The sequence below is a fragment of the Acinonyx jubatus genome, chromosome B3 (genome assembly GCF_027475565.1).
Source record: "Acinonyx jubatus isolate Ajub_Pintada_27869175 chromosome B3, VMU_Ajub_asm_v1.0, whole genome shotgun sequence".
Lineage (NCBI taxonomy): Eukaryota > Metazoa > Chordata > Mammalia > Carnivora > Felidae > Acinonyx > Acinonyx jubatus.
This window is the reverse complement of record NC_069386.1, coordinates 93161142-93188588: the sequence shown is the minus strand read 5'-3', so window position 1 is coordinate 93188588 and position 27447 is coordinate 93161142. Positions and strand designations below refer to the sequence as shown.

Sequence of the window (27447 nt, the reverse complement as noted above, 5' to 3'; positions counted from 1 at the left end):
TGACATTAGGTAGATAAAATGCAATGAACCAACCAAAGAATATGAAGATGTCCTCTCTTCTGGCTCTTGCCACCTCTTGGTTTTATAGTCCTTTTCTCAATGTTCAGTTAGACTTAAAAGATTTCTACTTTTCTTAAAGTGAACTATTAAAAAACGGTTCCTGGGTGGCTCAGTCACCTATGCATCCGACTCTCTATTTCAGCTCAAGTCATGATCTCACAGTTTGTGAGATGGTGCCCTGAGTTGGGCTCAGTGCTAATAGCACAGAGCCTGCTTAAGATTCTCTCTTCTTCTCTCTCCCTCTCCCTCTCTCTCTTTCTTTCCCCCTCTGCCCCTCCCCAGTGTTGACTTTAAATAAATAAATAAATAAATAAATAAATAAATAAATAAATATTTTTTTTTTAAAGTGAACTATTAAAACCAGAAATCCCTAGGACAATGCTACTTACATGATGATCTCACTGCTAATTTTTATTCCTACGCATATTTATAAGGGAAAGAGAATGGAGTCTGTTAGTCTATGGAGTAATTTAAGTGGCACGATGTACTTTCACTCTTAATTTACATATTATTACCCTAAATCAATCAGAATCTTTCAAAGGTGGTTGTTTTCCACATATCGGTAGAAATAGGACACTTTTTTTTCATTAATTCTCCAAAACAAAAACACTCCATAAAATTAACTACATACCTTTCTTCAAATTTTTGGACTTACATTCATTCTAATTTGTTTTTGACACTTCAGGCTAGTTTAGACAATGATGCCTTTGTAAGATTTTCATTTGTTCTCTATCATGTGACCTAAATCCTATTTTCTGAACTGGAAGACAAGCTGAGACCAGAAGGGAATACTTTTCCTAGAAGAAACCGTTTCCAATTCAAGATCCATGGGATGTAGTAAATAGATTTTGATAGCTCCAGGAAGGAATAAGCCTGTTATGGGTTGCCACCACAAGCGAATGAATAGCTCCATGAACTAATTTATTTCCAGTGTGTATTTTTTATACCTTCAGGTCAACCTCATTGTTTCAAGATTCCAATAGTTTTGAAGAAAAAAGGAAATAATTGAAATCCAAATATTGTATAATCCAGAAAAATATACATTTGACCCTTGAACAACAGAGGAGTTAGGTGCACCAACCCCCAACATGGTCAAAAATTTGCATACAGTTTTTGACTCCCCCAAAACCTAACTACTTACAGCCTACTGTTGACCAGAAGCCTTACTGAGTATATAATCTACTGACACATATTTTGTACTATATATATATAATATACTATATTTTTAAAGTAAGCTAGAGAAAAGAAAATGTTATTGGGGAGCCTGGATGATTCAGTCAGTTGAACGTTTGACTTCGACTCAGGTAATTATCTCTCAGTTTGTGAGTTTGAGCCCCGTGTTGGACTCTGTGCTAACAGCTCAAAGCCTGGAGCCTGCTTCGGATTCTGTGTCTCCCCCCCTCTATCTCTCTGCTCTTCCCCTGCTCTCTCTCTCTCTCTCTTAAAAATTAATAAACATTAAAAAATTTTAAAAAGAAAATGTTATCAGGAAAATCATAAGAGAAAATATATTTACCATACTTCACTATATTTATTTTTTAAAAATCTCCACGTAGAAGTGGACCTACAAAGTTCAAACCTGTGTTGTTAAGGGTCAATTATATAAAGAAATCAATGATTCCTTAGAATTAGAGGTCCGGAAGGAACAATGAAAAGGCATTTGTTTCTTCTATTAAGACATATCACAATTAGTAATCCTTATGAATTTGCCACAATTCAGAACCCTTTGAAGCTATACAGAAAGGAGCTCAGGAATAGAATATATACAAGGGTATGTATAATCTTTCTGCATATATTCTTTATCCACAAAGATCTTTGAAGACAATTCTGTTTACGTCCTGACAGCCAAATTAATTAATTTTGTTATTACAACTATTTTACCAAATTCAAGATCACTCTTCTATTAGGTTTGAATGTTATACAGTCACCCAAAAGTGAACTTGATCTCAGTACATATCAAAATATACAGAATTGAACTAATAGTGAATGGCAGTCCTCATATTTATAGTTACTTTAGCTCCTAGGAAAGCTAAATTTTCACACCTCTTTTTCCCAGTTACATCATGTGTGTGTGATGTGTGTGGGAGTATAGAGGTTGATGAGTGGGGTTGTGTTTGCTGAGAAGTCAGGATGTGAGAAAGTAAGTAAAGATATTGTGGGAACAGTGAATAGTTTAGCTTGTAGTGCACTGTCCATGTTAGAAAATATTAACGACAATACCACAAAATACTGTGTATTTTCATTTATTTTATTTACTAATATTATTATGGTAAAGGTAAGCATAGAGTTGTTTATTGTTTGTTTTGTGGGTTAAGTTAGCTTTGTGAACAATGGTAGGAAACTAAACACCATTTATCATGTTTTTCTGTGAAGGAATTTTTACAAGTTCCAGGAAGTATGTATATACAGTTATATAAATTTAGATTTGTAAACCACTCAAGAATTGGATCAATGGAGACAATTTTAAATTCTTTTAAATGAAAACTATTAAAGGAGTAGTGTCTTTTTCAATGGGTAACAGTGGATATTTATTCTATAAGAATTTTTATTGCATAACTACAAGTTATAATTGAGCATAAAACAACCAGTGTGTATTCTCTCTACTGATGAAAATTTTGCAATCTGGAAAATATTTAACGCTTATTTACTGTGTACCTACTAATTTTCCAGGTATCAGAGATGACACCAGAAATAGAATAATAAATACTCTCTCCAAGAAATCTTCCACTATCATGTCAGTTTCTAAGTCTTCTCGGTTTTATATTTGCTTGGTGTTTTGAATATATCATTTTAACAATTTTATTCCTATTACATTTGTAAAGCCATATATTCCTTTATCTGAGATAGTATAGTTGCCTTTTATCTGATACCTGACTTTTCAGCCTCTTTCCCTTTCAATCCATTTTCCATACTGCAGGGTTTCATTTTCCTAGAACATATATCTTACTTTTAGTGGGAAATATCTGTGCTCTTCATTGCCTTATAGAGGTGATAACATTAATTCAATGTCATGAATTTTCAAACCACTCATTAATATACCAAATGGAATATATAGAAATACATCTCTTTGAGTCCTACCAATTATTCAATTGGAATATATATACCAATATATATTCAATATATCAAAATATTTTGTTCTTGTTTTCTAATGTCAGATTGAATTATATAGTAACTATATGGAAAATATATTTTATTCTACAGTAATGCATATGTTTGTTCTATTCAGCCAAATACTTGTTTCTTATGAATATCTAAAAATAGGCAACATAAGATTATGGATATATCATTAACAGCTATCAGAAGTAACAGCAAATGAAATGATGGAAAAAATAATACCTACTAAAATTTCCTGGTGATAACTCTAAAAGACAAGAAACTTCTATGTGAAATCAAATATTTTTCAGGGGCAGAATTCTATTAAACTTTTTAAAGTTTTATTTATCATAATAGATAAACTAGTGGCCAATGTTTCAGCCAGATTATGAATTATAGTTATTTTTTAAAATATGGAGTAAGAGTGCTCCTGGGTGGCTCAGTTGGTTAAGCATCCGACTCCTGATTTCACCTCAGGTCATGATCTTATGGTTCATGAGTCCAAGCCCCACAATACGCTCTGTGCTGACAGTGCAGAGCCTGCTTGGGATTCTCTCTCTCTCCTCTTTCTGCCCCTCCCACACATTCTTTTTATCTCTCTCTGTCTCAAAAATAAATAAAATTTAAAAATTTAAAAGTATGGAGTAGAAAATGCATAATATATTCTAACAACTCTTAATGTGTACCGTTGTATAGTGTATAAGCGATTCCACTTGCATCTTTTTCATTTCATTCCTGTGTGTGAATTTACTCTTCAGAGTAAAAAAAGTGATAGAATTCAAGCAATGCTGAAGGAAGCTAGGATTTTTAGCTCAGCAAAATGATGTATACCTCCCCTTAAAATTTCTGACATCCTGGTAAGATATCAGAATGATTAAACCTTAGAAAATAAGGGTCATGTATGAGAGTAAGGGTCTATTCTAGATACTTCCTAACCAAGGCTAACACCAAGCCCTCATAACATGGGCAGGCAGAATTTCGAAGTTGACTCCTACCAAGTTGGAAGAGCTTGGGAAATGCCCTAAGTTCTCCATTGTTTTCACTCCAATAAAATGTAAAAAGCTAGCATACGAAAGCATCAGGTGGTCAGCTGAAACTGAATTACCTATTAGAATAAACACAACAAAATGTTACTCTTAGTTATGAATAACAGTGGTCTATTAAAAAGGAACCCTACGATAGCTCAGATGTTGGATATAGCAAAACCTAGCTATTATAAATAATTTCAAACTATTCAAGGAGAATACATAGTAAGATTTAAAGATAAATGCAGTATTTATGAGCAAATGGGTAAGAAATTTCATTCAAAAGGGGAAAAAAACTGTAAGAAAGAACTAAATGCAAATTCTGCAACTAAAACTCTGCAATAACTGAAATGGAAAATTACCTGGATGGGCTTAACAGTATAGTGGAAAAGTTAGAACGGTCAGTGAAATTGAAGACAAATTGAAAGAACTGATACAATCTGATAGAAAAAGAAATGGAGACTAAAGAAAAGAGGCTTAAGACATGGGAGATGATACAAAATGGTCTAAAATGAGTAGAATTGAAGGTTTAAAAGACAAGAATGAGATTGGAAGAAAAAAAAGTTATTCAAACCCACAGATTCAAGCATGAATCTTGGTATAGAAAGCAAGAAGAGTACAGAAAAAACCACACTTACGTACACCATAATCCAACTGTGGAAAACCAAAGAAGGGGAAAATTTTCAAAGCAGCCACAATAAAAATGATATTCTGATGATACGCATGACAATTACCTTCTCATGAGAAACAATATGGATTAGAAGACAATAGAGCATCTCTAAATCTTTAAAATTCTTTAAAGTATTGTCAATTTATAATTTGATATGCTATTTAAAAAATAGCATCAAATGAACGTTTCTGAACAATGAAATCTAGAGAGTTAGTAGTCAGCAAAACTGTACCACAAAATAACCAAAGGATACTTTTCTTATTACAGGGAAGGTTATCAATGGAAACCAAAATCTATAAAAATAAATAGTCTTTTCTTTATGGTTTCAGACCTTACATTTAAATCTTTCATCCATTTTGAGTTTGTTTTTATGTATGGTAAAAGACAGGGTTCAATTTCATTCTTTTGGATGTGGATATCCAGTTTTCTCAACACCATTTCTCATCATAATATACTTGTGGCACCCTTGCAAAGATCAGGTGACCATATATGAGTGAGTTTATTTCCAGACTCTTAACATGTACACACACACACACACACACACACACACACACACACACGGATTCATATGAGGAAACTTTTAGAGGGGATGGGTGTTTATTACCTGGATTGTGGTGATGCTAACACAAGGTATACACACGTCCAAATGTACCAGTTTGTATACATTAATTATGTGCAGATTTTGTATACCAATTATATCTCAATGAAGCTGGGGGGGAATGAAATGAAGATGATCAGATACAGTAAATAAGTGGGTAAAGATAAAAGACTATCTTCTTTTTTTTCCTTGTAATTTCCATAATATACAGCTATATAAACAAGGGTCAGCAAATTACAGCTTGGGAACCAGCCAACTGTTTTTTTTTTTGTAGATAAAGGTTAATTGGAACATAGCCTCACTTGTTTAAGTACTGTCTATGGCTGTTTTCATGCTACAACAGAAGAGGTGAGTAGTTGTAACAACAATCATACAGCCTATAAGCCTAAAGTATTTACTGTCTAGTCCTTTAAGGAAAAGTTGCCCATCTTTGGTTTGAAACAAAATACTAACATTATTAAATTAAGATTTAACATATTTAGAACTAAAATATCACAGTAGCATAAATGATGGGATTAATTTGAATTATATGGTTTTAAATTTATAACAATTGTAAGGTGGGAAGTGAGAAGTAAATAGGGACTTCAGATAATCATGAAATATGAAGTGTGATATATAAAGTGATCTTATATTGACTCTAAACAGAATCAGTAAGTTAAACTTGCATAGTTTTAGCCATACAGAAACTTCTAAAACATCTTCAAAAAGTGGTGCATCAAAGGAATGAAAATATACTTGAATTTCCTCGAACTATCACAGGAAAAGAGCAATAATACATGAACAATAAAATCATTGAAGGGACAAAGAAAATAAAGAGCAGGATAGTAGACATTAGCTCAATTATACCAGTAATTACATTAAATGTAAATGAACTGACCACTCCAGTTAGTTGTCAGAAATCATGGGACTGGATTTTTTTTTCTAAAAAGCAAGCTATTTACAAGGTACACCCTCCTGTCTACAGGAAAAAAAAAAAAACATTAAATACAAAGACACAGAGGCAGAAAGTTAAAGAATGGAGGAACACACAACATGCAAACAGCAGACGTAGGAAACATGACATAGGTGTATTATTATTATCAGACACAGTAGACTTAAAGACATAGAACAATTTTGGGTTAAAGAGGGACATTTAAAAATAATAAAAGAAGAATTTATAGGGAAGACATAGCAGTTCTACATATGTGTATGTCTCTAATAATAGAGCTGTAGAATTCATAAATACAAAAGTGCCAGGAGAAATAGACTATTCCATTATTATAGCTGAAGATTTTAACATTTATCCATGAATAATTGATAGAATATGTATCCAGAAAATCACTGATGTTTTAGAAGATCTAAGCTATATTATCAAGCAATTTAAACTAATTGATATTTATAGATCATTATACCCAAAGTTGTAAACTATACGTTATTTCATGTACACAGGGAATGCTCAGTAAGCTAGATAATACGCTGACCAAACATTTTCCTTCTAAAATTGGGAGTAAGACAAAAATACACACTTGTACCCTCCACAAATATTATACTGCAGGTCCTTACCATTGCATTAACACAACAAGGGAAGTAAATAAAATGCGTAAAAATAAGAAAGGAAGAAATAAAAATACTTCTTTTTTTTAAAGAATTCTCTTCCTTTTTTTTTTTTTTTAAGTTTATCTATTTTGAGAGAGAGACAGACAGAGAGAGCTGGGAGAGGCAGAGAAAGAAGGAGAAACAGAATCCCATGCAGGCTCAGTGCTGTCAGTGTGGAGCCCAACACCACACTTGATCTCACAAACCTTGAGATCATGATCTGAGCCAAAATCCAGGGTCAGGCGCTTAACCAACAGAGCCACCCAGGTGCCCCAGAAGTAAAAATAATTCTATTCTCAAATCATATGGTTGTTTATGTAGATAATCCTACTTGAATTAATAAGATAATTTAGCAATAGCAAAGGACATAAAATCAATCATATTTATGTATAAAATAAAATATGTAAAATCAATCATTTATGTGTAACAGCTACAAAAATTTGAAATTGAAATGTAAAAAATACCATTTCCAATTTAAATTACCATTTCAAAATATGAATAAATTTAATAAAATATGCACAAGATATACATTTGAACAATAAAAAAAAATGCTCAGGAAACTAAACAAGACCTAAACAAATGGAGAAGTACACACTCATGGATTGGAAGAATGAATATTGTTTTGATGCTTATTTTCTCCAAATTGATCTATAGATTCAATTCACTCCCAACAAAATTTCCAGCATTTTCTCTTTCTTTCTTTCTTTCTTTCTTTCTTTCTTTCTTTCTTTCTTTCTTTCTTTCTTTTTCTTTTTCTTTCAATGGGACTTGAAATGCTTGAGTTTTTATTTAGAAAACTAGGGTTCAACAATATTTAGGCCTCTGTTGGAGAAAAAGAATAAAGTTGGAGGCCTCGTACTACCTGATTTCAAGGCTTACTCTAAAACACAGTAATCAAGATAGTGTAGTTTTTGTATAAAACTATACACAAGGAAGGATCAATCAGACAAAATAGAGAATGAAGAAAAAGACATCTATGTTATATAGAGGATATGGTCGATTGAATTTTTCAAAGTCACCAGCATAATCCATTGCAGAAATTGTAGTTTACTGAATAAGTTGTGTTAGTTCTGGATACATCCATATTGAAAAAAATAAATCTTAAACAATACCTTACACTGCTCACAAGATTAAGATCAACTGTAGATGTAAATATAAGAAACTAAAACTGTAAGGGCACCAGGAAGTCTTAGTCGGTTAAGCATCCAACTCTTTGATTTCCACTCAGGTCATTATCATGGTTCATGGGATTGAGCCCCAGGCGGGGCTCAGCACCAACAGCTTGAAGCCTACCTGGGATCCTCTCACTCCCTCTCGCTCTGTCCCTCCCCTGCTTGTGCTCTCACTCTTTCTTTCTCTCAAAATAAATAAACTTTATTAAAAAAAATAAACTAAAGCTATAAAATTCTAGAAGAAAACATAGAAGAAAATCTATGCAAATTTGGTATAGGCAAATATTTCTTAGAAAGTAAACAAACAAAAGCCCCATTCATTAAAGAATTATGCATCAGAGGTCATTAAAACTTTCTGCTCTTCAAAATACATCATTAAAAAATAAAAAGGCAAGACATGGGCTAGAAGAAAATATGTTGCAAAGGTTTGTATCCAGAGTATGTAAATAATTTTTAAAACTCAATAGTAAAACAAATAGTCCAATTAAAAATTGACAAAAAACTTCAATAGACACTGCAGAAAAGAGCATACCGTTGACCAATAATTGTATAAAGGCCTGTCACTATCATTAGTTACTGTAGAAATGAAATTTAAACCACAATGAGATGACACTACACACACATAATGGCCAAAGTTAAAAAGACACAATACCAAGTGTTGCCGAGGGTGTGAAGTAACTGAAATTATCACACACTGCTCCTGAGAATGTATAATGAGATTACTTTTGTGAAAATGGATTGTCTCTTGTAATGTAAACATGCACTTACCAAGTAATCTGGCAATTCAATTGCTAGATGATTACCCTACAGAAATAAAAGCAATGTCTATATAAAGATTATGTACAAACTTTAATAGCAGCTTTATTTGTAATAGCCTCTAAGAAGAAACATTCCAAATATCCATCAACAAGTGAATGGATAAACAGCTTACTCATGAAATGGAATTATACTCATAAAAATGGAAAAAATGTGAAAAATTACTGGTAGACACAGTATATGGATGAATGGCTTTCAGAAACAGTGTGTTGAGTGAATACAACCTGACACACAAAAAGTGCACTATTTATGGTTCCTTTTATACAAATTTCATGAATAGGCCAAACTAACCTTTAATAATAGAAACTAGTACATTTTACTGTATGGAAATCATATCTCAATTACGTATTACCAGATAAATGATATTTGCCAACTAAAGTAGTATTGGGAATAAGAGGTATTTTATAATATAAAGATGCTTGCTCTATTTAACGTTATCATATAATATACTTATTCTAGTGCATATTTTGTTACTACATTCAGGGTAATTCAAAAAAATTGGTTGTTCCTCAAAAATCCTTTGTTACTTTTTCCTCCACTAACCTCTAAACTCCTTTCCTTCAGATGGACACACTAAACTGGTTGTCTTCATGGTATTTCCCCTCACCATGATAACCACTATGATCTTTTCTCAATTGTATCCCTTACTTTAAGAGATCGTGACTATTACATTAAGAATATAGAATGACCTAATATGTTGGTAACAAAACTTACACATACAAGTTAAATCAGAGAGCAATGAATCAGGTTTTGGAGGGTTACCATTTTGTAAGCAAGACTGTCACTACGGGATACAATGAAGGGAAAATAGAGATACAAGTCTAGCAAGATAGCCTGCCTGTCAGATTCCAAAACTGTTTCTCATGGCTTCCTGATATTATTTTGGGCAGGCATTAGATCCAATTTGCAGATGGTAAGAAACAGCCTGTAATCACAAATAGTTTCCCCTGAGAGAAAAGAATCCTCATATTCACTTAACAACCAGAGAAGAATAAAACAAAGAAACTCAAATGTAGAAAAGCACATATATGTATATGAATGTTATATGTTTAGTATTTCTATTATTTTCTCAAGGGTCTGTTTACCACTTAGTACAGTTGGATTTTTCAGGAGATATTGGGGGGTAATAAAACCAATCTTTGAAAGAATCAAAGGGCTTTTTAGTTCAATGGAATCTTAGCCAACTGCCAAACTTCCAAGTGTCTGTTTAAGCACCTGGCTTCTGTTTATCACCCTGAAGGGATGATTAATGGATGAGAACAGTGGAAAACTTGTTCCAAAGGCATGCCAAAAACCAGATTCAAAGTGGTCAGCAGAGAGATTACACAAATGATGGCTCAAAACCTGATCCATCGTTTTTTCTTAAGGGAGGTTTTGCGACGGACATTAAATTGCAGAAGTCAAGAGAGGTGTTCTTTTTATAAATTCTTTTGAGGTTTTAGACCAGAGGATAAAACCACAGTCTGAAATTTTTGTATTACTTAGGTAAGCACAACTTAAGAAATCCACTTGTTTCATCATATTAATGAACTTTGTTTCGAAAAAACTCATCAATATGACAGTTCCTAGAAGCCTCAGGATCTGACTGCAGAGAGATATCGGCTTTGTGGTCAGATCCAGACCAGTGCTTCTTAGCCATATGATAAGAACAGTTATTTATCCTCTAATCTTTTTCTTGTGCCAGGAGTCATATTCACAGATCTTTTAGTTATTCTTAGAGAGTATCAGTGATTCAGTTTCAATAACTGGTTTCCTTTATTCATATCTAAATCCATTTTATTAATTCAAGTTATATGTTTTGAAGAAAATAAATGTTCCTAGAAGATAAACAGCATAGCTTCTGGGCTTTCTTCCAGCTCACTTGAACACCTCTCGCTCTCTGCCTAAATGATATTCAGTGCATTCATATTCAGCAATGGACCACCCACATGTGCAGCAACAGCTCTTGCCAAGAAGTTAATGTGGTCTATAAGTACACCATTGAACATTCAGCTCTCTCAGCCCAAGAGCCACTGGGTCAACACATCCATCTGTTCCCCTTCCATGCACATACCTCAACCAATGGTCCTTTAAATGAACACAAGCATTAAGATATTTGGAGTTGTTACGTTTTTAGGGAATGTATAACTTTAGGAAAGAATGAATACACTTATTTGCGGCTTATTGTATATTCATTATTCCTGAGTTAAATATTTAGTTAAATACATGTATCTGTCATTCAAGAGATTTAGTCAACCCTTATCTATATGAAGTCCTGAGTTGATAATACTTTCTGATAACAATATAACATGGCAAATCTGGTTTAGTGCCAGGGGTAAATTGTAGTTTCAGTTTCTGTACTCACAACAGACAAAGTACGGAAGCAGGGATACTTTTTAGATTAGTGGAAGTGACATTTTATCAGCAAATCCATCTGTACAGTATTTGTGTGTGAATTAGGGAAAAAGTCCCCATTAGTGAAGCAGATATGGCTCCTATACCAGGGTAGAAGCAGTTGCAAGACGAATAGAGCCTGAATTTCAGCCCAACTCACCCCTTCAGCCAGACACACTTGGTAGTGACCAACCATTTCCAAAGATGTTGGATGTTAGAACAAAAAAGGACTTTGGACAGTGTGGGTTCAGAAGGTAGCTTTGTTACTGGATGGTTGCTTACTATAGGGCAAGCTGTTTAAGACTGCTAATCTTCACTTTAATCTTTTGTGGAAAGAAAATGATAAGAATATTCTCATCCTGCAGGGGATTGCACATATTAAAAAAACATAATGTGTGCAAGTTGATTAGCATGGTGCCTGACAAATAGCAAAACACAACACCAAAAGTGCCTTAAAAAGATTTTTTTGTCTAGGAGAGATCAAGCATCAATTCTTCCTTAAGCCTAGAAAGAACTGTTTTATTCCCTAGATTAAACTTTCTACTAATGCTTTAGAAGCCACAATTAGAATATTTTCTGTGATCAGGAAGAACAACACTAGAAGCAGGTTTACAAAGTTATTAATAGGAAGACCCCAATGGAAAGTGTTTATCCAGATGTATTTGTAGTATATAAAGAGAACACAAAATCCTTCAGTGTCAGAAATTACAAGACTGAACAACAAAAAAATCGAATCTCTAATATTACACCGTCTGTAGGATTTTTTTCCCTTTTACACATATTCTATTGAAAATTTTGTACATTAGAGGGTTTTTTTACACATAGTTCCAGTTACATAATTCAGATTCAGATAAAATTTCCCCACACTGTACACAACCTTAAGGGAACTGACTGTGTCTTTGATAGAAGTTGGAATAAGAAAGAAAGGGCAGGAAAACCTGAAATGACTGGCTTTTGGATTACATGTGAGAAGCCTTTTGAGGGGGGTTCCAGAAAAAGCAAGGGAAAAGTTTTGGAAGGTTATATTAATGAAATATCTTTTAATATAAAATGAAGGAAAATAGTTTTGTATTCTTTCTGCCTTGTATTTCCTGCAATGTTTCTAGAAAGAAAGATTTCTAAAAATTTCATTTTATCGTACCATTCTTGGAAATAATATACATTGAGGAAGATGGGGATAAGATCCTCTATTTGAAAGCCAGCTTTCTTTGAATCCTTAGGTGAATGGTGTAACCTTGCCTTCTCAGAAAATGTTCATTTGGATCTTTTTGAGGGATGATTTGCAAACCAGGCAAGGAAACTTGTCTGCATTAGTTCAGCAATTATGATGTTCTTAGCAACTTTCAAGATTCGCAGCTCAAGCCAAGTAATATCCTTTTGCATATTGGCCCTTCTCAACCTCTGTGAGACTAAAATAAGTTAATATTTGGGAAAGTAATTTGTAAACTGTAAATCCTATATAAATTTGAGATACAGTTTTTATCCCTTAACATTTTCTTACTCCATGAGTCCATGGTTGTAGTGGTAAATTATAACAGAATAGCTTTAAAATGCCAGCTCCAGATGTATACTTTTCATAAGGTCTCAAATACTGGACAGGGTAGTGGTAAGCAAGGCTTTGGGCAAGCTCTATGGCATACAAAGTGGGTAATGGAAGTACAAAGTCTTTTGCCCTTTTTCTTCATGCGTGTCTCTATCAATAAGCAGTCAACTTTATTTCAGGAGGATCTCTCCACATTAGTTTTCTTTAGAACAGGTGGTTTTTATGCACATAACATTTACTTAGATATTTCCTTATAAAATATCACTGGATTTGTAAGTTTCATTTAAAAACTTTCTCTAAACCCTTAGCAGTTTCCTATTTACATGCCAAATGTGAAAGCTGTTTCATCAAATCCAAATTGTTTCATCTTTTAAATTTTTTGGACCAGATACTAGTCTAAACCTATTTTGGAAAAAAACCTCAAATTATTCATATCCAGAAATGCATCATTTCTGGCAAAGTCCATTCAGAGTTTTAGAGTTAGGGGGTTATTTATTTAAGTTGAAATGTTTGCTATCCAGCAAGTGTGTGTATTGTTTTATATTACCCAAAGCAATATATTTTTGATGTGCAAGTCGATAACTACTTTGTATAAATATTTTGTTTCCTAGGTCACAGGTGACTCAATTGTGTTGAAGTATTGCTTCATTAAAGTTTAAAGAAAATAAATAGGCATTCATTTAAATTTGTCCAGTTTAGTATTAAAACTTCAGGGGCTTCAGGGGTGCCTGAGTGGCTCAGTCGCTTAAGCCTCAGACTTGATTTTTGGCTCTTGAATCGGTGAGTTTGAGCCCCATGTTGAACTGAGCTGAGAGTGCAGTGCCTGCTTGGGATTCTCTCTCTCTCCCTCTGTCTCTGCTCCTCTCCCTCTCTTATTCTCTCTCTCTCTCAAAATAAATAAATAAACTTAAAAAAAAAACCTACTAAAATTGCTTCAGTTTCCTGTGCTTCTAAACCGTAACAATGAAACCAAGTATGGACCTCTTCCTAGAGAATTTTAGTTTACTTTCTTTTTTTCTTTCCTTTTTTTTTTTTTGTGAGAGGTGATACAGCAAGAGAATAATATTTATTTAATATTATTTGTCAGTTGTATGATAGGTATTTTATAGATTCTATCAAATGTAAATAGAATAAACTGTATATGCTAATCCATTTGAATCTCCAGAGACAGGTTTTTCACCCAGTTGTCTTCATAAAATAATTATTTTTGACAACCAGAAAACCTAAGTGAAAGAGTCCTTAGCAGTAAGTAAATGGATCTATCATTAGTAATGTTTGCTGAGTATACAATCTTTATTAATAATTTTTATTGTATTAATAAAGAATTTTAACTTTATATTGCAGATCCTTGCTCAAATGAAATTATGAACTCCTCCAAAAAGTGTCTTACATTGGGGGAGAATTTTTACAGTGGAAAACATCATATTAGCTTCCAATTGATGTGGATATGTGTGGCTTGAGCATTTAGTGTTTTGGTAAAACAGACCCTTTTTTTTCCAAGAAGTAGTTTCTAAGCCATATTCCTTCTGCAACCCTACCTGGTTGCCTATTTCAGTAGCAGTGATTTCTTTCCTAATAATCAATCACAGGATTCTTGGTAAATTATAGCTTTTGCATCTGATCATCATTTTCTGTTTTAGGAAATAGGCCTAGAGGCCGTTTTCTTGGGCCATCATTTTAATGTCCTCCCTAGAGATTAAAAGAAAAGCTAAATTATCAACACTGAAAGATGATTTTTAGAAGAATTTATATAATTCAGTCTTGGGTTCATTCTGCATTTCAAACATTAAAGTGAAATATTTTAATTTAGACAATTTGAAGTCATTATCGTTAATTTTCCAAGTAGAAATTTCTATAAACATACTTCCTCTAAATATCTGACCTAAAAACTATCTGTAGAAGAAAATTGAACTGGTAGGATATTATATTCAAGTGAACTTACATTATTGAAGCAAACTATAAAAAGACTAAAAGTTTACACATAAGTCTGAGTATTTTCTTTCATTGGCTTTTTGTTAATTAAGAAAAGAACATTGAAATCATACTTTTAATTAAGTATTATACTTTCTGCTAACATATTTTGATAAAGGATATGAATTGTATGAAGCCATTTCATGAGCATATCATATGAATCCTGCTATATGGCATTTTCTCCACGTGCATCTTTTAAGATTATGCTAATAATCCTTATCAACTTCACAGGTATGTGGATCAAGCAAGAAAAGTTAATGCTTAATAATTGAGATTTATCAACTTCTAGGTGATGTTCACACACATTATTCCCTTTGATCTATGTCAGCTTTTATTATGTTAGTAATATTCTTTGATGATCTATCAAAGATGATTCGATTATGCCAACAGTGTTTATTTATTTAAATTTGAAATAAGTCAAAGACAGACAAATACCATACGATTTCACTTCTGTGTAGAATCTGAAAAACAAAACAAATGAACAAAGTAAAAAAATTGAAACAGACCCATAAATACAAAGAACTGATGATTGCCAAAGGGAAGGTGGGTAAGGGGGTGAGCAAAACAAGTGATCCAGAATGTGAGATACAGGCTTCTTGTTATGTAATGGATATGTTGCAGGGAGAAAAGGTACAGCATAGGAAATACAGTTAATGGTATTGTAATAGGTTTGTATGGTGACAGATGGTAGCTACACTTGCGAGCACAGCATAATGTATAGACTTGTGGAATCACTACATTTTACACCAGAAACTAATGTAACATTGTGTGTCAGCTGTGCTTCAATTAAAAAAAATACTCATTAATTCGAGTCTAAAAAAGGTTATTGAAAAAAATGTCATAACAATGACCGGTCATTTGAAAACATATTGACTCTCAAACAGTAAGCCAAAGTATGGATGAACATTTCTCTGTCTCAAGTACAAAGGCATTTCACTTTAATGATTTGGTTGGATAATAAATTGTTACATGTCTTGTAATTTTTTTTCACACTCTAAACAATCATTAGCTGAGAGATGTTGTCATTGACTTCACAGCTGTATAATTTAGTTATGCTTTTGTTTCCTGAACACATATTGACTAGTTATCACTGTTGAAAAAACTCTTGGCATTCAGTTTATTGCTGCTGTGACATTCACTATAATTCTAAGATAAATTGTTTTTTTATCAGATACAAGTTTCTTTTGTCAGTGTTACTTAGATATTTTCCATGTTTCCATTCTTCATCTTTCTAGTGAAATGAGAATACGCAGGATTCATCAATTCAATAGTAATTCCTTTATTACATTCTTTTAATGAGATAAGGCCTAATATTAAATATCATATAACTACCAAATATAGGTAACACAGATGAGTATATTGATTCTTTAAAAAAAATTTCCCTTTGACTTCATAGAATTAAACTTTTTGATCCTCTTTCTTATGCCTCCACTTTCAAGATACTAACTTTTACATAGTTTTGAATCAAAACAATAAGCTTTCAGAAGGATAGGATACCAAGAGGTAATGTATCTCTTCACTCTTCTTCCAGGATGAGATGCATACAGTCATTTTCCATCTCAGTTGTAGACTCTAGTGTCCAGTCCAGTCCAGTGCACATTGAAAATTTAGGAGTTTACCCATAGTATCCAGTCAGAGGACAAATGTTAATTGGGTGTTTATCTGTAATGAGTTTTGACTTCATCCACCTTTCTTCATTTCTCAAATCATGTTTTTGGGTTTTTTGTTTGTTTTTTAACAGCATCTTCTTGCTGGTTTCCTACTCAGGGCTTTTCAGTTATCTACTCCACTCTCTTCTTTCCTACCAATTATAATTAAAAACTATAAAGGGTATTTGTATCCTATTCCTGATTTAAAACTTAGAAAAATCTCCATTTCTTTTTTAATTTTTTAAGTTTATTTTACTTATTTTGAGAGAGAGTGAGCGAGAGCATCCCAAGAAGGTTCCACACTGTCAGTGCAGAGCCTGACACTAGGCTGGATCTCACACCATGAGATCATAACCTGAGCAGAAACCAAGAGTTGAACACTTAACTGACTGAGCCTCACAGGCACCCCAGAAAAATCTCCATTTCTATAGAATCATTTCTTTTTCTTTTCTTTTCTTTTTTCTTTTCTTTCCTTTTTAATATGGCTCAGGATTCACTAATTTGAAGACAAGACATTTATGGTTTCAACAATTGCATATTCTTTCTTCTATCCTTTGGAGGAATGACAGAGCTACATAGATTTTTTCTGTCTAATAAACTGGCCTCAGTCTTAGCCGGCCTCTGAGTCTGAACACAGTATGATTTGACTGTGTTTGTTAGCTTCTACTAAAAATGCATACAGGCACAGAGCTGTGATTCTTCTGATATTTAGAAGTCTTATTTGTTTGTTTGTTTCTTTGTTTAAATCAGTACATCATCAGTGTTTTAAGTTTCCCACGAATCTCTGTAGCCACTTTTCTTATAATAAATACACATTTAAAACATATTAATATTTTTATTATTTTTGATACTTTGCTAGTGTATCTTTTGTGAAATTCCTTGATTATTATCATTTTGAGTATTTAGTTTTCATTCAATTCATTGATTTCACTGAGTTCTTTTCACTCTGGGAAGTGAAAATTAGTAGATAGATATAAAATCTTTTCTCCTACTTGAGTACTGATTAAAATAATTAGAGAATAATTGGGCTATATGGTAAGTATGAAACATCTTATTATATCAAACAAGGCACTTCATAAGTTAGCACTGACCTATTCTTCCTGTCTTATTCGAGTACATGAGTGTGTCAGCTGTTATATGACAGCTGATGATATCATCCCTATTCATCAAAAGTGCAGAGTTTGTAGGAAAGGCGGGAATTGCATGCTCGTTATACCAGATCCTGTGATAGTTCTAAAATATTATCTATCATATAGTCCTTTTTCGCTGCCAAGGGCCATGCTTTATTTCTTCTCTTCTTTATCCCTTCATAAGCCACCCTTGTCTGTCCAAACAATTTCTTCTTTAAGATCTATAAAGGTGTCAAATATGCCCCCTGTGAAGCCTACCTTTGTTCCCAGTAGGGAATATTAGTTATTCTTTCATAGAAGGTCCCATAGTATTGGTTTATCATCCTCTATTGTAATTCTTCAATGGTCTTGGGCATACTTATTTATAAATTCTCTTATGTGTTTCTATTTATCTATAGACTAATTCAGCTGTTTATTGGCTTTCTTAGTCATTCATAGTTGAACGTTTTCTTGTTAGTAATGTTATATTCTGAATTCATATCCATTGAGGTTTAATTAGGATAAATTCTCTGTAGTCTAAATTGAGAATATGTCTTCCAAAATAACTTGGTATTGGATTTACTCAAGCACTCCAGTGGTATCACTGGCCAATGATGATTTAATATATATATTTAATGATTATGGGGCGCCTGGGTGGCTGTCGGTTAAGCGTCCGACTTGGGCTCAGGTCATGATCTCACAGTTTGTGAGTTCAAGCCCCGTGTCAGACTCTGTGCAGATGGCTCAGAACCTGGAGCCTCCTTCAGATTCTGTGTCTCCTCTTCTCTCTGCCCAGCTCATGTGCACTTGCTCTCTCTCTCTCTCTCAATAATAAAATAAAAGTTAAAAATTAATATATATATTTAAAGATTAAATGATGATTTAATATAATTTTTTTGTCATCTTCCTTTGCTGGTGAAGGGAAACTATTTTCTAGTAACCCTATGTCTGAGATAACTGTCTTTACTGCTATGGAAAGTGACATGTTATATCTTCTTACTAGATCTTCAACTTTTAGCTTATGCATAAAATCATATTTTGAAATACCAATTTAATCACTTTTCAAAAGTTATTTGCCAGAGAGTAAATGTATTTTATACAAATTCTATTTAAAATTGTGAACAATTAAATATTTTATCTGTGTATATTTTAAGAATATTTTAAAATGTACAATCTATGAACATAATATATCTAAAAAGTATCTGCTAGTTTAGATAATGAACTAGATCATTTAGTCTAAAAAGATTTAAACTGGGACAACGTTGCATAAAAATAAAACTAGAATATAAAAGAGAAAGGAAATTTCTTGGCATGCTTGCTAGAAGGAGAAAAAAAATGCCCACAGAATAAAAAAGAAAAAAAAATATGTTATGAATTCTTTCTGTGTTCAACCAGCAGATGTCATGTTTGGTTGTCAGAGTCTAGGATTATTATAAGGGTATTTCTTTAGTATTATGGTGAGCTTCTTACAAATGTCTGTATAAATATTTAATATGATTGGCTCTGAAATCAGAGAAGAAATGTGTGTGTATGTCACTTTAAAAAATTATTTCTCTAAATGAAATAGAAAGCATTTTATTCAATAAAGTTTATACAAAAGAGATTTAGTACAAAATATGTTCTGAAACATAAGCATAATATCTATATTTAACTGTAACTCGTCGAGATTTCTTGTCAGTAATTATTTATTACTATTCAATATTGTGCACCATCTAAAAACTTTTTCATCATTTTTCATGTTTATTTACTTTTAAGAGAGAGAGAGGGAGAGGGAGGGGCAGAGAGAGAGAGGGAGACACAGAATCTGAAGCAGGCTCCAGGCTCTGAGCTGTCAGCACAGAGCCCAACGCGGGGCTCAAACTCACGAACTGTGAGACTGTGACCTGAGCCTAAGTCAGACACTCAACCAACTGAGCCACCCAGGCGCCCCAAAAACCTTTTTCATCTTTAATTCTAAGGTTGTGCAGTTCAACTAAAATTAAAAAAAGTAAAAACATAAAACTTCTAATTAAAATAAAACTTTCTCTATTTTTTTAATTTCACAAATCAAAGTCAAAATTTGTAATGGAGCCTTTTTTATTTAATTTTTTATTTATATCAACTTTCATACATCACCACCATTTCTTTGTTCCTAAATCTCTTTATTGTCATATGAGATATTGGAACAGATCATTTCTAAATTATTTTCTAATCTGATTGTCCATGAAAGATGACTGCATATTATGTTACTCACAATAATACAGATATATCAATGCAAATAAAATATTTTTGAAAATATTCTGGAAAGCCTTTATAATATTCTGCAATTAAATATACAGATGATGGAATTTTACACTGAAATTTGGATCTATTTGGAGTGTTAGATGATCTTGAAAATAGATCTTGATTAATTCATATTATTCATAGGATCATAAGGATTTTCTTAATTTCAAGGTCTAACTGCTTCAATAACCTTAAAAGTATTTATTTAGGTAAACAATGAGTTCTAGAATTATGGCTATTTGCATTTATGACAGACAGCCTGTTACCCTCCTGCCACTAAACAAAAAACAGGATTATATTACAGGCAATAGAAACATGCAATGGAATCTGTAAATTACTATGATTTCTACAGTTAAAGTAATACAATAAACAGCAGGCACATGTTTCATAGCACCCAATAGATCTGTGACTCAGTGGTACTTTAAGGGCCACCCTGTGGCTATTCACCATCTCAGACCTGCTAAATGATTAGTAGGTATTGATTAAATACCTCTAGCAAAGAGAAAATAAATCAGTGATGTAGATCATTCCATATTCAGAAAGGATTGGGAGAACATTTCTACATCAAAATGTGTTTCCTTCTAATAGCCACCTGCTGGTATTCATCTTATTTCATAGATCTGTTAAAATTTGTCTGATCTTCTTTCTCTGTGATAGAATTTCAACTCTTAGAAAACTGCATTTGCCCTTTTTTGAGAGATTTCTTTTTGTCCTTTTCTATGCTAAACAGCCACAGGTTGTGACTCTACTCTGTGTGCTCATTCCATTTGAATGTGTCCTTCATTTTATAAACAGTGATGCTTAGAACTAAATTTAGTACCGCTGCATTTCCCCCTTGGTTAAAAAACAAAAGCACCCCCCCTCCAAAAAAAAACCCTACTGAGACTATTACTTCCTTAATTAAATCATCACTAGTCTCTAATGAAAACACTCCAGGTTTGCATTACTTACTTAAGCAGCTCACTTGCTTCATTTTTACGTTTCGGATGCTTACTTTTAATCAAAACCCCTAGCTCTTTAAGCTACTACTAAATGCACGTCCTCAATAACATTTTGATAAATTTTGTCTCAAATACAAGTTGCCAGTGACATTTTGGGTATTGATTTCTTCATTCAGAGCATTATTTTCCACCTAGATTTTGCCCTTCAGTCTTGCGAACATTAATTTGTGCTATCACTTAGTAATAGATAAAAATACCATAAAAAGATAAAAGAAACAATAAAGCGAATGTGATGGCTCTTTTCTAGAGAGTTCCTTCTATGCAGGAGACCTCCTTTTTAATTCATTTCCAATTCAACTGAATGAATATTCACGGAACATTTTTTTAAGTCACAGAATATTGATGTGGGAGGCTTTTCCAAATGTTACTAAAATTCAGATATTTGATTCCATGTAATTTTGCTGGTAAAAGTATCAAAAATCTAATTCAGCTCACCTGATGCTATTTTTTCCTGGTGAACATCTCTGGGGTAATAGAGACTATCACTTCTCTTCTTAGTGGGCAAAACCCATTTTTTAACTATCCTTTAGAAATGTTTATGGGCCATAGAGCCTGGGCGGCTCAGTCAGTTAAGTGTCCAACTTTGGCTTAGGTCATGATCTCAAAGTTTGTGAGTTTGAGCCCTGCGACAGACTTTGTTGCTGACAGCTCAGAGCCTGGAGCCTGCTTCATATTCTGTGTCTCCCTCTCTCTCTTTGCCCCTTCTCCGCTCACTCTCTTACTCTCTCTCTCTCAAAAATAAATAAACATTAAAAAAAATTTTTACAGGCCAGCTCTTCTGCAACGATTAGATGATAGATGAGTAGTGATGAAGAAATATGAAAAACCAGGTAATAGAAGTTCCCACAGAAAGAAACCCAGGAGGAAAAACCCAGGAGGACATTTAATGTTTAATTTTTATAAAATAAAAAACAGAAAAGATGTTGAATGAGGGATGATAAATGTATAACTTATTAACTCATCATTCAGTAGGAATTGCAAAGTTATTTGAAAAGTCTAAGAAAATGTTAGCATTTTCTATGAGGACAGAGGCCATACTTTGTTCATTGTGTCCCCAATGTTTAGTATTCTACATGGCATTTAATAGGCTCTCCTTTAATGTTGATGTAATAAATAAATACATTATCGGTAAAAAAAAAATGAAGTATGAAAAAATCTGTTTTTCAGAATATCAGGAGTTGGATCTATCATTCCAAGTGGTCTGTACATTTTTCAACTTGGAACTTGGAAAAAAAAAAAACAAGATGGTTTATATATGTTATATACACTATATGCACTTCAGATATTCTTAAAATCTAAATAAAAGCCTCTTTGTTATTGGCCCAAGTTCTTATGTCCCTGTGTTGTTTCAGCAATTTCAAATTTATTGACCAAACACAATCTAAACACAGATTTTCATTTTTACTAATTTGTTTTGACAGAATTGATCATTCACTTGCTGAAATACTACTTTTGACTTCTTGGATGCCACAATTTTTATTTTCCTCCTGTTGACAGGTTTATTCCTTCTCACACTTTGTCAGGGTTATCTTCTCTCATCATTCTTAATGCTGGGTTGCTCCAGGGTCAGGCCTTAGTCGTCTTCTGTATCTATTCATAACCCCTTAGTGACCTCATCAATCTCATGGCTTTCAATTTAAAATCTATATGCGTATGGTTAGCAAGAGTATATAGCTCTAATCCTGGATTAGAGCTGAATTCGAGACTAGTATATCCCACTTGATGACTCCATTTGTATCATTTAAACTGTTCAAAAGTAACTTTCTGAAGTTCTGCCCCCAAATTTGATCCTCCAATGGGTTTTCATCTCAGTTGATGGAAACTCCATTCTTTCTTGGGCCAAAAACTTGTAGTCGTCCTTGATTCTTCTCTTCCTCTCACGCTGTTCATCTAATCAGCCAGGAAATCTTCCTGTATCTATGCTCAGAATTCTCCAGAAAGTTGATTAGATTTTAATAATACGACTTTTCAAGTAGAAGAATTACTCATGGCACACATGGTAGAATGTGGTAAGAGGGTCAAAAAGAATATGCATGTTTAATGTGTCATCGTTAAATTTAAGCACTCTTTCTATTTTTAGGAAAGGCCTATGCTCCAGAATTCTATTATGATACCTACAATCCTGTGTGGCAGAACAGACACCGTGTTTATTCTTACAGTCTACAGTGGACACAAATGAATCCTGATGCAGTAGATCGGATTGTTGCATACCGGTTGGGTATTAGGCAGGTGAGAAAGAAATTTCTTCAGTGCCTTTTTTTCTCTCTCTTTGTGGTTCTCTGTGAATACCTTGTTATTATGATTTATTGCTCTAAATTTTTAATCATTTTGCATAAATTCCAGAATATATTTTTCCATATGAAAGATAATTGTGCTTTACATAGAATTGTTTGGAATTATTTACGAATGTTTGAATTAACTTTTGCATTTTCTGCTGTGACCGCAGACATTCTAAAGTGATATCCTTTGAGCCTTCTGAAATCCTTCATCACTAGATATACTATAGAAATTACACTGTATCACTGCTATGAAAGAAACTTATTTAAGATGTGCTTACACTTACCTATAATGCATAATTCTTTGTCTTGTTTCCTAAGGAGTTAGAAGTCTTAGTTATTTTTACACTAAAGGTTTCAAAGTACATAGAGAGGATGTTTTAAGAGTGAATTTAATATATTGGAAGAATAGAAATATTTTAGTAAAATGAGAAAAAACAATCCAGTATGTTTTCCTAAAGTAGCTAAAGATTATGGGTTATGTGAAAATAAATATTTTCAAGTGAACCGTCGTTAAACCAAATTATCCCTTGTTGGTGTAAATGACATTTTTGAAATTTAAATGTGGGTCTTTACATTGATTCCTGTTACATAGTATATTATCTGGAGTGACTGTTTCAATATAACAAAACATTTTTGAAGAGTTATTTGATGACTATATAATCTTTTAGCTTTCCCTCACAACTTTACATTATCCCCAGACTTGTAAAGTGTTATTCCACTTCCTTGATGAAATAACAGAATAGCATTTTGAGTTTCCACAACAGAAAGGACAAAGTTTGCTTGGAGAAGATTGATCAATCATCATTAATCCCCTCAGTTGTATTATCATAAAACCAGTGTTTTTCTACCTTGTTCACAAAGTTATAATAAAAGACTATGTAAGATACATTATTCAAATTAAGATATATTGTGAGTTGAATATTCATGTCTTTCCTGTCTAATCTAATCTAAATGAAAAAATAAAAGAATTTGTTTTCTAGTAAATACATCCTGGCATTTGAAAATTGCCACTTCCTTGTCTAAGTATTCATAGGTCGCTGATAGAGCAGACAGCAGGGTATCATTGAGAAAGTTTATTATTCCCTTTTTGCTTCAGTTCCTAAGGAAATCTGAGTAAATCCCAAACGTATATCGAAATTGTTTGTTCTACTCATTCTAATGTGATGACAATTTTCCCTAATAAAGAAAATATAAACAAGAAAGGTTAGCAGTTCTTTTTCCTTCAGCTGGTGGACTTCTTTTTCTTTTCTTTTTTTTTTTTCTTAAGCTAACATTTTTAGATCTTTCATATTTACAGCATCTTAGGGCATTCTTGACTATAGACATGTCAACTCATTTTCTGAGTCCTTACCACTTGATTTGGTCATTCACATTCATCTTTCATTATCTGTATTTTGAGATATCTAAGAACCGAATACAAATTGTTATTTGTAAAATTGTTATTTTCCTTAGGTGTCTTTTCCTTTTTTTCTGGTTATAACTTTATTTGCAATGATAAAGTCAGAATTTCATCTTTAGTTTCTTACTTTCTTCTTCAGATGTATTTTCTTACAGTACCTGGGTAATGGCCCATTGCTCCTGTAAACTTAAGGGCTGCCTATTTTGGGTCTGCAGAATTTACCCAACTCTGTTCATCATTATCTTCCTTTACTCTCCTGTCTCTCAGAACCTCCATTCCCAATGTCTCCACTGTGTATGCAGCTACCTTCTCTCTAAGTCAGATTTAACAGAAAAGCAGTTACCATTAGAGCCATTCCTCCCAAATTGATTTGAGCAGAATCAGATTTCCTTCTAAGAGGGATCCAACTAATTGAAGCCCTTCCTTCTGTCCACATCTTGTACTCATTATTAATAAACTACTTTCTGTATTATGTTTCACAATGATCGCTACCCTATTTTCCAATGGCAGTTTCTCTTCAGATTTTCCTCTCCTACATTAGCATCTCCTATAAATTCTTATTTTTACATATCTGGATCATAGAACTAGTATATAACTCTCTGATGTGCACTGATACACAGTTCCTAGTCACTGTGGTGTTCCTTGTGAACAAATTAGACAATTTCCCCCTACTCTGCTACTCTAGAATAAATTAAGAGTGTATATGTGTGTATAAATTTCCTCTATGTTTTTTTCAAATTATGCATTCCAGACATATCTGGCTTCCAATTCTAGCCAATCTAGCCTCATCATTTTTTTAACTATATAACCTGGAGCAGATTTCTGAACATACCTATACCTAGATTCCTACCCTGTAAATTGAATATAATGATACCTTTCGGGCAATTGGATGTGGAGTGGAATGCATTCCACACTTGCCTCACAGGCCAGCTTCCCTTGTGCAGGGCATTCCTTACATAAACATCTGTTGGAGTTCTCACATTCAGTTACCAGAATTGTGTAAGGAGTTAAAAAAAAGGGGGCATTTTATTACCTTAACATGTCTACTATTTTTTAGTTGCATTCGGTATACTGTATATCCTAGGCCTAAGTATTATTCCAAACCATGATTTTCACGAAGTAATTTCTAGACAATTTTGTCCCTTTGTCTTATTTTCATTTCAAACTTGTCTTCCGTAATATCCATTTTACTGATTCACATTTTTCTCTTCCACCTTGAGTCTTAGTTTAAAACCTTCTTGATCAGATCAGTAAGTCTGCTGCTAATACTATTCTTTCCAAGTTTGTGAGATTCATGCCATCCACTACAGGAAAATGTATTTCTGATGTTATGAGCCATAGTCTGGGAAAGGCATTCTAGATATAATGAAAGTGATAGAGTACTTTTAAGAATATCCCCTGCTTAATAAAAGGAAACAAAGATAGTAATGTAAAATATGGTTATTTTTCTATATTGTTTAGAAAATTTAGATTTCTTCTTTCATTGGCATGTACCTTTAGGTATTAACATTTTTAAAGACACAGATACCAGCATTTTTAACAGAAATCACTCTTGCATTCTGATCTGATGATCACTGTAATAAAGATTTTATATTACATACAAATGGCCTTTTTCATCCCCCAATCTATCACAGAATCTTGAATCAAGAGCTTTTGAATATAATCAATATAACTTGCATGATTTTGAAATAAACACTGCTAGGAATGTAACCTCAACCAAATGGATTTTATAAATGGATTAAAATGGCTTAAAAATGGGTTTTTTCCCTAATAACTAACATTTATACCTTTGATTACGAGACCAGTTTTTCCTCGAGGGATTATTAATAATTTATGTCACATATTTCCTGTTTTTTTAAGACTTATTTCTTTGGGGGCTCCTGGGTGACTCAGTCGGTTAAGCGTCCGACTTTGGCTCAGGTAATGATCTCACAGTCCCTGAGTTCGAGCCCCATGTCAGTCTCTGTGCTGACAGCTCAGAGCCTGGAGCCTGCTTCGGATTCTCTGTCTCCCTCTCTTTGCCCCTCCCCTGCTCATGCTGTCTCTCTCTTTCTCAAAAATAAATTAAAAAATTAAAAAAAAAAAGACTTATTTCTTTGGCCAGTATTTTTATTTTGAGCATATATATCTAAATAATTTCTTCTACCCACAAAATATGTAGGTTATCTAGCGCAGAGCACCTCCCCTTTTATATCAAACATATTATGTAATACATTTCTGTATTAGATGAAGTCTGTAAAACAAATCTGATTCTTAAAATAATGGCAAATTCAATTCTAGAGAGCCCTACTTTGTTTTTAAGCCAGAAACTGTTAGAAACCTTGTTACCTATTATTAAATACAGGTGATAAAATCACTGCTGTGTTATTAAACCCACAACTCGATAGAGTTGGTGAGCTGAACCTGGCATTTCTGTAGCTTTCTGGTAAATGGATGATTACTTCAATTAAATTATTTAGTCTATATTTAAATATGATGAAAATTCCCTTCGAATTTGAGTATTGCTTATATACTTTTCTTAGAAGTTGCTGCAGTGTATTTGAGAAAAAAGAACACTGGTGTTCTGGAATCACTGCTTTAAGAGACTTAAAAAGAGAACAGATACATCATATGAAGTTAAAAAATGTAATATGTGGGAAAAAAGTTTTCTCAAAACCCTAATATCTTTAATTTATACTTTTTAGGCTCAGCTAAGCAATTGTTTAATCTCCTTAGACAGGTACTAGCCCCACAATTATTTGCTTCATTTGTTGCTTAACAGGAAAGAGAAAAGGTTATTTGAATGTCTGCTTTCCTTGGTATCTGAGGAATTAAGGAACAAGCAAAACTGTTTCTAAGTTATCTGAAGGTAC

General features: G+C 33.2%; 1 protein-coding gene across 3 annotated transcripts in view; it reads left to right on the top strand.

Moving 5' to 3' along the window:
• The window catches only part of MDGA2 (MAM domain containing glycosylphosphatidylinositol anchor 2), an 846425-nt gene that overhangs the window by 726301 nt on the left and 92677 nt on the right, over nt 1–27447 (top strand). For all 3 annotated transcript variants that reach the window (XR_003422473.2, XM_053224436.1, XM_027065661.2), the window contains exon 10: nt 22998–23146. Coding sequence is in view for 2 of the 3 variants with exons in the window: in XM_053224436.1 (XP_053080411.1) it covers nt 22998–23146 (149 nt within the window). In the remaining variant the exon portion in view is untranslated. The remainder of the gene's footprint in view (nt 1–22997; nt 23147–27447) is intronic.